This window comes from Dufourea novaeangliae, unplaced genomic scaffold (genome assembly GCF_001272555.1).
Source record: "Dufourea novaeangliae isolate 0120121106 unplaced genomic scaffold, ASM127255v1 scaffold49, whole genome shotgun sequence".
NCBI lineage: Eukaryota > Metazoa > Arthropoda > Insecta > Hymenoptera > Halictidae > Dufourea > Dufourea novaeangliae.
The window spans coordinates 21,289-34,926 of NW_015373928.1; the positions used below are offsets into that span (position 1 = coordinate 21,289).

General features: G+C 41.3%; 1 protein-coding gene across 1 annotated transcript in view; it reads right to left on the reverse strand.

Annotated features, from left to right (window-relative positions):
• LOC107195104 (teneurin-a) overlaps window positions 1-13,638 on the reverse strand; it is a 93,603-nt gene that overhangs the window by 8,977 nt on the left and 70,988 nt on the right. Inside the window, exons 9-13 of the mRNA XM_015584881.1 lie at window positions 13,269-13,533; window positions 12,014-12,144; window positions 11,584-11,730; window positions 10,860-11,067; window positions 466-585 (exon numbers count right to left, since the gene is read on the reverse strand). Of these exons, the coding sequence (XP_015440367.1) occupies window positions 466-585; window positions 10,860-11,067; window positions 11,584-11,730; window positions 12,014-12,144; window positions 13,269-13,533 (871 nt within the window). The remainder of the gene's footprint in view (window positions 1-465; window positions 586-10,859; window positions 11,068-11,583; window positions 11,731-12,013; window positions 12,145-13,268; window positions 13,534-13,638) is intronic.

Here is a 13,638-nt window from a genome sequence, read left to right on the forward strand (position 1 = left end):
ATCATTACTAGCTATTTGTATAGCGTTCGTCAATTATTGGTACGAGTCTTGAATACGTAGAGTATCCTTCACTATCTAGTCCTATCATGAAACTCGTCAGTTCATCAGCACTCAGTCGTTTCTGTATCATTTATCCCTTGATTAAAGTACAATATAGACTGCATCATCTCACGTTTAGGATGAATTGATACTACGGAAATGGTGTCTCTGTGAACGACACCGCCTCAATGAAGAGACCCATCTAGTCAAGCATTTAAATGCACGACAGATGCGTCATCGAATTTCAAACATCTTTATTCCAGACAGTGGCAGTGTCAAAGTTCGACTTTACACCGACAACTCAAGAACGTTGAACTCGAATTCAAATCTTTCGATTGAACAATATTTCATTTAAGCAGTCGAATTATCCCCAAAGGCTTTTAATCCCATACTATCTAAATAAAACGGAAGAATATTTGTACTTACCATCCGTCAGCCCTCGTCAATGTGAACCCGAAGCGAGATTCCCTGTCCACGGACACTCTGATGCCTACTATTCCGATTCCTTGCTCGGTTACAACTTGGCCTCGCATCACCGCCACACGACTGTTACAAATCAAAAATATATCCATGCCCCGAAAAGTCGGATCGTATCGTTGACCCGTTGCGCCGCGGGATGCTGACTCGAAATTTCATCGCAATTCCAACAACAATTCAGGAAACGAAACGAATAAACGAAGAGACTGACAAATGTACAATCGACTAACACATCAACACTCACAAAAAAATCAATGCTTAGTAGGAGCTATTTTTTTTAATTCGTGTCGACATTAAGTCAAGTGAAATTTTCAAATTTAACAATTTCTCAAAGAACAAAAAACTACTTAAAACAAATTTCATCACGAGACTATTGACTTTTCATGAACTATCGTGGATGCGGAAACGTTCTCCGTTTCGAACATTTGTTCTTTCGTAAAGATTTGTGCGGTCGATCAACACGCAAAACTACATCTACGTGGACACCCCCGAACGGATTCCGGACAAAGATCGAATCAATTTAACGAGCAGTCTTCTGTCTCTCTTCCTCTCCTCCCGCTGGCTGTATCCTAAGGCCAGACGGTGAGAGCGCGAACAATCGATTCTGTCTGTCAAATCAGCTTCCGCGGTCAACGGTTCAATGCGATCCAATATTCTCACTTCGCTGCCAATACGATCCGCAACTCCATTGGAAACGCCGGGGCGTACACACCCCGGACGGGTTCGCGCGCGGCGCGGCGAGAAGCTAATGCCTCCGCTCGAATCAGGAACCGATACAAATTGATTTTACAAACGGAACAATGGAACACGCGCGCACGGGGTACGGGAGAAATACTCTATGCTCTCCATTGAGCGTTATTGCGCACGGCTGTTGTCGCTGTACCACGCGTATATCGGCAACGAAGCGGGAATATGTATAGTTTTGCTTTTCATTCACTTTTTGTTATTTTTTCTTTTCTTTTTTCTTTTTTTTTTTTTGCTTGGTATTGCTTATCTGTGGATTCATGTTTTTCGAGCACTGTCATATTCAAAAGGGGGGCGGGGTGAAGTGGGGGCGGATAATAAAATATCATTCGGCAAACCATAAGAGAAAAGTAGAACGATCGTCCCGAGGCTGATAAATAAAAAAAAGGGGGGCGGGAGGGGCGAGGGTATTATTCTTGGTACTTTCGTGAGAGTAGAACGCATGCATATATATCATGTAATAGATACGTAATAGGCGTAATGAAAAGTATATAATATGGGTATAAGTAATAAATCTGAGGGCTGGATTATCTGCGATATATAAAGTTGGAGTATGTTTTAAGCTGAATATAATTTAAGCGATCTGTGTTCTGTGCTGTATATAATGAGATCGATGTAGGTAGGTAGATAATAATAATAATAATAATATATAGAATATGCGGTGTATCGCGCGCATACGTACGCAGCTTGTTACGGTGCCTTTTGATCGAATAACGGATGTCGTAGAAATGATAAATATTATTAGGTGATTCTTAATCGGTTGCTAATGTCTCGACGGATGAATCCAAAGTATGAAACGAGAATAATCTCTTGCGCGCGGAGAGTTTATATAGGCTTTTTATTCGAGGATTTGATTATGATATTCGAAAAGCCCGCGCGGAGCGATCGATTGCACGTTCTATTCTCGTTCGGTATAGCTGGTTTTCCGGTTAAGATGTCGGGCAGGCATTTTAAGGAATTATACACTTGCAAAAGAGTCGTAAACAAAACTTGATAAAGATTTCCTAATATATATTTAAAAGGTTCTACTTGAATTCAAGTCACTGATCTATTATTTCTGATTAGCAGAATATTATTTCTACAGAAAGCGACAAAGTATACGATGTTATTCATAGAGAAATATGTAGCAACAAATCCAAACAAACACTTAATCTGAAACATTATCGAAAGAATATTTAAAAAATTTTAGTACAACAAATTGACTGTTCAAAGTTACTTCCCTTTTAAGCTTCCCCTTCAATGTGATATACAATTTGAGTGAAAAACTAGACTCTCAAGGCATCGAAACAGTTTGGTAGGGATTTTATCTTCGTAACTTCGACCAGTCAACTCTTAAATACGTAATTCAGGACCTGTAATTGAATATTCAGCAGCGGCATCACTTGTCTAGTTCCATTTATTAAATACTTTCTATATCTTTATCTTGTTTTACCTTTCCACAAGAGCTCTCCTATTCTTCTCGTATCTATTTACTGTACTGTAATTTTCAATTAGAATAAAGTCACACTGTTACCATATAATCACTCCTTAAGACTGAGTTAACACTCTCTTAACAATCACCTTCTAATTAAAATAAAATAAAATATTAGAGGCCGTCTAACAGGCTGCATAGATGCGTTCGGTATGTAAATATATATATTCATCGGTCCCTAAGGGATTGCGTATGGGGTCATGATTCGTTCTTGGAGGATCGCACTTTCCCCCAACCCGTGAAATCGTAAAGACGGACGATCTTTCAGGCTACACGATGTCGTCCCGGAAAACGACTTCCGGCTGCGCGCACCGTGCTACTATTCGGTCACTTGGGGATCAAACAACATGCCGGGGTGCTGATCCTCCAAGCACGAGCACAGCGAGGTGGCAGGCACAGTCGTCACTACTTGGTAAGTCCAAACCATACTTGAATGGTTCCAAAAATAAAAAGGAAACGCAAGAGTAAACCAATCGAAAGAATGAAGAACGGAAAATAGAGAACGTGATCAACGAGTCTCGGACACAGCGAGATTTTTCAATGCAGCGGACACTGAGAAAAACCTAGACAGTGTGTTTCTTAACAGTAAGAAATAATTACAGTAATGGATCTTGGTCACGGAACCAGTCGAGAAAGAGTTTGTACAACGTACATTCGATTGGACATGTGACAGTAACTATGTGAAAGGGTTAAGCTCATGGTAACTTTATTAATATTCATTAATAACGAGATATTTACAAGGTTTTATTGGCGTGTAAAATTTTGAGCACTTATGTCAAACATATGTCCATATAAGCTTTTTTTCTAGTTATTTTTCCGTTCTCGAATCCATTATTGCAATATTTCAAACATATTAGGGAACAATCTGTAAAGAACACTACGGTTAAAAATTTGGAGCACTCTTACTCCTTATACTGAAAATAATGAATATTGATATCATATACAGGTGAATACATTTTTATCATATATCTTCTTAAAACACTAAATTAATACGATGATTGTACCGTGAGTATTTTTAAGAGGAGCACGAAACGTAAAGAGGATCGTGTATGTACAGGGAGAAGCTTTGTTCATTCAAACGACGCTCCAAACTTTCGAACGGCAGCGTGCACGGTATACTGCATGTGTATAGATCGAACGATGGAAAATGAAGAAAGTAAAAAAGAGAACGGACGGTGTCTCGGCAAAGAGAGAGAAATCGCGCGGTACTCCGGACGCAACGTGCCGATTCTGTCTCTCTGTTTCGTTTTCTTTTCGACATCTTTTTTGTTTTGCTTGCCTCTTTCTCCCGGTACCCAGAGACTTTCCTGTTTCAGCCATCTCTTTCATATTTTTTTTTCTTTTCAATTTCTCTCTTCCGTTCTGTTTTCTTTATTTATCATTCGACTACTTTTCCCGTAGATTTTACACAGAGATTTCTCTCGTCTGTGTACGAGGATTCACGTACACGTGAAAACGCGAATCTTTGGTACCGTAATGGCGGAGGACGCAACGCGGCGAGAAATGGTTTCCGGTTTTGCAAGATACGCGGACGGGTTGTACGGCCGATCGGGCTGAATCGAAAAAAGGGTCGTCGTGTTTTTTTCGTTTGTTTCTTTCTTTTTTTTTTCTTTATATAAACACATTTTTCGTTAAGTATGACAATACTTTCGGTGGGTTTAGATAGCACGGATCGGTTTAAGACAGACACAGGGCTTTGGTGTACGGGGTTGTTGGCACATTGTAAGACAGGTGATAACAGACGTAGACAAGGGACAAGGAGGGAATGGTCCATCGGGTCCTTTTTTTCAGCATCATCGTGTAGAATAAAAGCTGTGTGAAACGGTTGTTTCCCGATTTCTCGTAATCATTGCCGATTTGTTGATTTCGAGCAAAGAAAATCAACGTGGCGTGACAAGTAATTACATTGTCGTTCACGTCATAGTGTTTCAACTCTCGGTAAATTACACTCTTTTTTTTTTTTAGTATCTTTCTGTTTGCGATCATCATCGTCGTCGTGATCGTCGTCGTGATTGATTCGTAACGACGGAAAGGAACAATTGAAGAAAAAAAAAAGGTATGGAACGCAAGAGTCGTGGACGCAACAAGAGGCGCGCAATAAAGTCAGCGTTTCGTGTGAATGCTAGGGACATAGTTTCACTAGAGACAAACTCGAGACAAGGGTTGGTACGTACATAAAAGTGCAAGCCTGGCAACACAAAACAACACAAGACCAGTTATATATATATAGATCGTATTTTATAAAGTACACGATTCTCAAACATACTATTGCCGTTTTACGGGGAGCGGTGGTGGTAGCTAACTTAGCGCTAAGGGACACGAAAACAATACATAACAGAAACAGAACAAAGAAAGGAAGGGAGACGGCGGGGATGACAACATACCGACGACATATCACAGATAACACAGAAACAATTCGTACGATTGTAGTTTTTTTTTTTGTAGGTGTGAACAGATACCTTATGACTTCCGTTCGCAGGCGGTTTTTAGTTCCAGTAATCGTTAAACATTTTCATACCTTGTCCAACTAAGGTCAAATTGAAGATTAGGATCAGGTTATAGACAAAATGAACTTTTAAAATTATAAACATTTTTTCAAACATTAGCTCCTTTTTAAGAGGAAGAGAAATAATGAATGTTTAATTGAACTCTGTTTGAAGATCTTTGAAAATATCATTGTTTATAGAAAATTTTGTCGCCGTTGGTTTCTAAAAATATTATAGGGTCTATATCTCTAACTGTAATGACTCTTCTAGAATTTCAATGAGAAAATTTACTTTTTTACAGGATTAAAAGTCAATTTGAATTTGTCTGTTCTGGTTTGCTCGAACTTATCGCCGAACGAACGCAGTCATGTGGCCCAAGAACGATAGAAACAGATACACAGGTAGACAGGTACGTACAGGAAGAAAGAGAGAGAGAGAGAGCGAATGAGAGAGCGAAAGAGAGCGACAGAATAAAAACAAAGACAAAGAGAACAAGAAATTGCTGTTAAGAAACAATACTGGAGGGAGCGATGAGTCGAGTAAGCAAGGTATGGTACAAACACTGGCGAACGAAACAACGAACGATAAAACTGAATCGATAAAACAGGCGGCTGGATGAGGCGAGCCCGAGGGGTGATCAAAATAGAAGAAAATGTGAAACAAAAAATTAACGTAAAAGTATAGCTCGAGAAACGCAGGCTAAAGGTGGTAACATACGTATACATATATAGATAGATAGATACATATACGGGACATACGAAAAAACATGTAAGATGAATGTACGAGCGAAACGAGCAATAGATGATACTTTTTTTTTTTTTTTTTTTTTAAAAGTTTTTTGGATAATGAACGATTAGCGAGAGCTTGAGCTGCAACTTACCACGGTGTAAAGGAACTCCAGAACGTACTACGTGTGGGAAAAACCAACGAGAAGAAAGGGCGTTACCACGATCACAGAACCCGCGTGTAGCGGGCAAAAAACGGACGCGCGTACGCAGCATTGCGCGAGCAATCGTTTTCGATCGTCTGTACAATCGTTTGTCTAACAATTTTTCACGTTAACGAAACCATCAAGATCACGCGCGTTTCCTCCCGAGATCGAGGTGAACCCCCTCTAGGCCTCTGGATCCTCTTTCGGAGATCTTTGGTTCCTCCTTCCAGGAGGGTGGCTTCCGGAACCGTCGTACCTAGAGGGTTTACGTTCCCTCCTCGACGTATCGCTGCTAAATCGAGTGCTCCTCGCAATGTTCCGCACGCCGTTACAGAAACAATAGACGTAGACACACACTAAATCAAGCGTACCCATCACACACGCGGTCTTCGCCAGTCACGCCAACATGAACGCAGTCACCCGCAGACTCATCCAACATAGAATGGTATACACGTGACAGACACAAGTTGGAAACTACGCACACACATCATGTATACGATATACGTATATATATGTATAAATATATAAATATACATAATATATAGAGAGAGACAGAAAGATAGCGAGAAAGAGAGGGAGAGTCATTGAGTTGCTACTCTCAGTCATGACTGACCCAACTCGATAAGGCCGGAGGATCGGAAATGGAAACGCGGCTTTCCAATGAGTCTTAGTTCAAATTGTGAGTCGTCGTTGGCTGATTGGAGAGTACTATTCTTCTGTGTCTATAAATAAATGCATGTACAAAATCATAGGGTTGAAGGTCCTCATATTGGAAGAAACTGCTACCGGGTTATCGATCTCATTCGGTGGAGACGCACTTTTTTCTAAAGTAAATATTTGTAGTAAAGAAATTTTTTGCGCTTTTAATCTATCGATAGATACATTCTTTAACATCAGAATTGTAAGGTAACAGAGAATAGATGAAAGGAATTTCATTCAAGGGAACGATTTCATCGAGACCTACAACCCATTGATTTTATAAGGACACGAGGACAGACAAATTTCGATCTTTCTTCCTGTTCATTACAAAAACGAACGATCATACAGAGACATAAAAGGTTAACTCTTCATCGAACCTATGGAAACTTAGAATTTGAGCTACAACCCATTAAAAACACGCGTTTCAGCTTCCGATCTCCCATCCTTGCGAACGTACGCTAAGCTACTATATCGTTTCGTTTGGAATTCAGCGTCTCGTCTCCGTTCGACCTCGTACCCAGAAGTCGACGATGCTCCGAAACGACAGCGTTCGATCTCTCTTATCGCCGGTTGGCCCGGCTCGAAGGAAGCCCCCGACTGACAATGAGGAGAGATTCCATCGAACCGGCCGCCATGACGGGAGACGATCTTGGGAATATTGATTACGGTGTCCGAGCGATCCCCAGCCTGAATTTCTGATTCACGGACCCGCAGATACTTGTATTCCGTCTGTCCAGCTCGGGATTCCATTCTGGAGAGGGGGACGCGTTTTCTCGTTTTGGGTTCGCCTCGAGATAAGAATTCTCCTCGCGAACGGTCCGATCGGCGATGGCTTCATCGCTGTCAGCGAATATTTTTTGCCACGAACCGATCCACCGTTCCTTTAACTTCTATTCTTCGTTTTTAGATCATTCGGATGAATTTAAATTTGGACCAGTTGTGGTTTCTTTCGTGCTGTATTTTCGAAAACTTGTGTAATTTTTAACACGTTGTCGCGGTGTTCCAATTATATTCATATCGTGATAAATGTTAGATCTTTCAGGGATTCAAGCGAATTTAATTATGGAACATGAAAGTTATAGAGCCACGAGATATTACAAGTTGGGGATAACCTATCAGCGACCTTGAGCGTTCAATTGGCTCCGATGCAACAACAACAGCGAGGCTGTTTCATGGATAGAGCGGCAGTGTTTCATGGAAACGAGCCCTTTATTGTCCTCCGACCGATCGAAGGAGAGGAAGAAAAAAAAACGGTGATCAATACCGTCGTGTGAGACGCCGCGAAACAATGGATACACAACAGGGACAAACAAACTTTTATCCCGCTCTCTCGACATATCTTTCTCGGACACAAACGGAACTGCCGTATATATATAGATATATGTATGCGGAAACCGTGGACACACGGAGACAAATTCCTGGGAGGACGCGCGCGAGAAAAGGAGCCAGTAGTAGCACGAGAAGTTTCAAACTTGTGTCTACCATTTCTAGAAATAATTTTATTTGGACGATCGAGTTGTGGTGTCGCTGTTATTACCTTCATCTTTGTATTCATTTAAAATCTCACGAAAAATGATAAAATTGAAAAACTGAAATTAATCAAGTTCAAGCGAGTTCGCCAACGATACCGGAAGTCGATCGTCCTCGTGCGCTTTATCTATGAATCTCCCGTTTTTTTTCTTTTCGTTAGGTAAAACTGCTTAAACAAAGTGGCCGAAATGACTGTGGTGAATCACAAGAATTTTGGAAAAATAAACGACACATTCTTTTTTCAACTTGACAAGAACGCCACGGAAAGTAATATTTCCTTTTTTTTTTTTTTTTTTGATATTGCGCGCTTAGTTCGTGGCAAAGAACTAATAGTCAGCCTGGAAGAACGTGTAAAACTTTCTATACGCGGGGCGAGAACTTAATTAAACCGATCGATCGAGATACGGTAAAAAGCGAGTCTCTCGAGCGTTTTCTCCGTGTGCAGACTTTTTCTTTTTCTTTCTTTCTCTTTTCTTTCTTTCGTTATTTTTTTTTATTTTTTTTTTTTCGTTTTAATGGTTTCTTTTCCGTATCTTTCTTTTTTGGTCTCGTTCAGTCTGTACGTAGAACGGAGCCACTTTCGGTCTTCGGCTGTAGGGTGAATGGTGATCTGGTGGTGGTCAGGGTACACACAGAGGATAAACACTAGACAAAATACACGAATCCCCCGAAATGCGCTCGCAGCCGCCGCCGCACGCGTCCTGAGCAAATCTTCATCAGTGTTGAACAAAGGCCGCTGACCACGGTCACGCGGATACACTTTCTGATCCCGTTTGTCGGCTGGCTTTACGTCGAATCTAGTTACTAATTTTCACTCGAAATTTTCTTCGAATTCTTTCTTTTTCTACACAAATTATATCTATTCCTTAGATTTTTTTTACCATGCAGAACAAATATCAGACATGTCAGAGGTGGAAACTTTATTTCGAGAGGATCTATTGAGGTTTGACGGCTCTCCTTTTAGAAACCGATACTCGATAAGCGACAAAATTTGTCTAAAAGAGATTTCCGTCTCACAGAAATTGCAAAAAATCGTTACAATTAAGAATCTCGTTAACTATTTATTATCTATATAAACAGCCTACCAATAGTCAAACAGTTTCCGAATGTTGAACTAACGAAATTTCATCGACATCAGTAACTTTACGGGTTCTTCGTGTACGTGGCTGATTGTGAGTGGAACTTCAAGTACGTTGTGTAAGACGTTGTATCGATCAGGCAACGAGAATTGCAAGTAATTAATATTGGACCGCGCGTTAGAAAGCTCCTTTGATCGACAATGCTTCCGAGATGATCACTGACGTGTTTGGCATTCGGGGGAGGGAGGGGGTGAAACACGAGGAATAGGATAGTCAGGGGTTTGGCCGGGTTGTCACCCACCGGGGGCTCTCTTGATAATTCAGCTGTCACGGATATACCGGATTGTTTGGCGTAGCGGTGCAATCTGATTAAATCTGTTTTCTTCTTTTATTTTTTAATCCTTTTGTGATTGCGAAGTCGCTCACCATGGGGTAAACACGGTTCGATCTCGGACCAACTAAAACTTGGATTCCAATTTTTCCTACATTTTTGTTAATAATTGAAATATAAAAGAAAACTTTGTTTCTGTACCTCTTTTTTTTTTGTATTGTTCTTTTGATTAGAAATTTTGTTTGCATCTCGCGTGTGATTTATCGAACGGGAATAGGAATATCTTTGGCGTTGTCGAGGGATCGACACGACGGCCGAGAATTTTCGTAGTTTGCCCCATCGTGGAAGCTTCGTCGGGAAATGAAAACGCGTAAGCAAACTGGTTAGCTAAACCATCGTGACCGTCGTGTGCACATAGTCTGTGTAATCAAACACGTTTGCGCATCAAAACTGATAAAATGGTCTCTTTTCTCGGTATTTTGTTTTCTTGTATACACAATACTGCACATTTTCGAGCGTTCTATCACCGGCGTGCCGTAACACGAGAAACGGAAATGAAAACAAAAAAAATTCTCTTTTCCCCGGAATGAAATCAATGATCTGCGCAGTTTTCGTGGATGATAATAAACGAGGAAAGTAACCGCGGCGTTGATCCGAACGGATTTGAAATTGCGAAAGGCCAAACTATGACACGCAGCTATTGCTATACTCCGTTTACCTTTTGTTAAATAGTATACGCGTGTATATCGACGTCATCGATCGAACCAGTCGTTGCTAATTTTATAAAAATAAACCGATGATTCCTTTGACGAACACGATGATACGTTAATTGCAAAAGATTTGTTATGTCCAAATCGCGGTATACATGTATGTATCTGAAATAATTCTCTCTTCCGAATCGAATTGCAGTGTATTCTTAATAAATCAAGGGAATCAGGCAATGACTGGTTCGCTCGCCTACATATTATCCTCTTACGCGTCGTAAAAATAAGGATCTAAGCGTTCTATATATATATATATATATATTATAATATCATGGTAAATCCGAATAAAAAGAAGTGATCGATCTTACCTTTCGGTGTACTCGTTCATATGAGCGTAGCTTTGTACGCTATTCTCCTCGACGAGGAATTTCACGCGCTGATAAAACGACGCCGTGACGCTGGGTGGCTGTTTGCGTAGTAGCACGTCCACGGGATTATTACTAGTAAGGCACATGATATGCTCTGCGCAAGTTGCGTGCGAGCAACACTCGCTGTCAGAACAGTCCATCATGCCATCTGAGAAACATTACTTCTTAAAACACTACTCTCACCCTTTTACTACTCGGCATTGTTTGCCTTTCGTTTTAGTATCTTTCGTGAAAAGAGTTAAGGGATGATGATGGATATTTTCTCGGTATTAAAACGGAAGAACTGTAATTTACGGGGATGAAGTGGAGTGAAGGGAGAAGTTAGTTAGAGAAAAATGTAATTCATTAATAAGAGACATGTATGAGGGAGAAAGTGTAACGTTTTGTATTAATGTCAGTTATGTACTCAATAGCTTAGCAATTAACATTTTCTGACAGAAGACACTATAATAACCTACTAGTTCATTCAACTTTCAATTTTTAAGCAATATTTACAGTTTCAGAAATAAATATCACTGTTCTCGAAATTGAGATTGTTTTTAATACAAAATACCTTAAAACTTTTTACCATCGTAATTGATGAACCACGTATAATACAAGACGTTACAGGTAATTGGCATGGTTAAATGTTAGTAAAACAATAAAGAATATTTCCGACACTCACCCTGATCATTGTCAATGAAATCGTTACACTCCATTTCAAGACGGATACTGCAATCTCTACCCGCCCAGCCGGTCGAGCACTCGCAACTATACTCGCCGTCCTGCAAAGTGCAGAGCCCGTGGCGGCTGCACCCGTTCTCGCATCCGGCTATCAAGAAACCAAAGCAAATACTTTAATCCGCACTGTCGCCGAACGATTAAAGCTAATTGAAAACCGATGTTCGTTTCATTCTAGTTACTCTAGAATGGTATTCGCAACGTTTTAAGGGCAGGGGAAACTATTATCCCGGCTGTACGACAAAGCTACGGGGTGGAAAATCTTGAACGAAATCACTTGGAAAATCTACAGTTTCTCTTTTGGTCGCTCTGTCTGTTTTTTTTTTAAAATCTAGTCGGAATACCATAGTATCGTATCGTAATATTATACTTACGCAGGGTGCAGTGCCTTCCGTTCCATCCTTGGCTGCACACACAGGTGCCGTTTTTGCACTGTCCGTGTTCCGCGCAACGAGGATCGCAAGGCTTCTGGTCGCACTTGGTGCCGGTCCAGTCGTCGTTACACCTGAAAGTCCAACGGATTAATTAGATTCTCCTGCGCGTCCTTCGATCCCCCTTCTTGCGGGTTCACCGGATGAGAGGTCGTAAAACTTGAATTGGCTCGACAACGTGACGAAGATGCCGAAATGTGGGGGACAAGTTTTTTTCGGTGTCAGGAAGCTTTATTGTCGAATGTAAAATTGATTCCCTTCCCGGGCTTCAATCTTTTATAGACGGAAACGGGGGGTAGGAGGGGGAGCGCGTGAGTTCGAGTTCGGTTTCGAAGTTGCCCTCTCGCGGAGAAAACTTTTTACACTTAGAGGCTCTTTCACGGCGAGTCCCCGACCGATGGAACAAGAGGGAAGACGAGAGGCGTCAGCTTTAGAATATGAGAAAGGAGATCCTCTTTCGCGTCCTTGATTCTGACAAAGGGATCGTAGGACGGGACGGTCCTTCGAGTCGTGATAAGTTGCCCCCCACCCCCCGAAAGATAGAGCCTTTTTCTTACAATTTTTCACCTTCTTAGTCGGAACTTTTCGTGCCGACGATCGCGCCAGCAATTTACCCATTTTTAGCTCATTCTTCCTTGCACTCCATCCCCACTACCGGATTTTTGCCGCGTTACAATTTTTTTCTCCGAGTGCTGTTGACTTGTACCGATAAGCCAGGTCCATTGTTTGATACAGTTTCACAGAAATTCTGTCTTCGTATCACGGGTTACGTCTATGATTTCAACTTATTCGCTAATTCAGAGAAAACATATCAGGGCAGTTTGAGATGTAACAATATCAACTATCTTTCTTGTCGCTATATTCATCCCTGAACAATAACCAAATTGAAATTTCTACTTTCTCCCCGGTAAATAAGCTTTCTACAAATGGCAATTCATCGTGACACTGATCCACATACTTCCTTGGTTCAATGTATCCACGTATACCCGAATAACATCGCTAACAGGTCAAGCTAAATCGTGGACAAAGATAAATTTCTTTGTGCAGGGACGAACAAGGAGGGACAAGTGGCACACATCAGTTTCCTCATTCAAACCGGGTAACCCAATTCTAAGGGAACTGTGGCGTTGCAATAGACACGAAGGATCCATAAAGGAGGACAGTACAAAAGACGTTCGATAACAACTGGTATACTGACTTGCAGACACCCTGCTCGCAGGTTCCATGAGGTCCGCAGTCGAGGCCGCAACTGGGCTGCGAACAATCGACGCCTGTCCAATGTCCCTCGCAAATACAGGTCGCCGATTCCAGGTCGTACGTGCCGTGATCCGAGCAACGAGGCAGACACTGGTACACCTGCTGGTCGACCTGATTGCATTTTTCGCCCTGCCAGCCAGCTTTGCAGTAGCATTTACCGGAAACGCAGGCGCCGTGCCCGCTGCAATTAGGATCGGGACAGTCCGCTGCAAGAAGAGACAATTGCTTTTAAAAGAAAAATTAATTATGAAAAACAGTTTTTTATGTCCCAAGGGAAATACATTCATTCCTGCTACATAAGGGGGGGATCG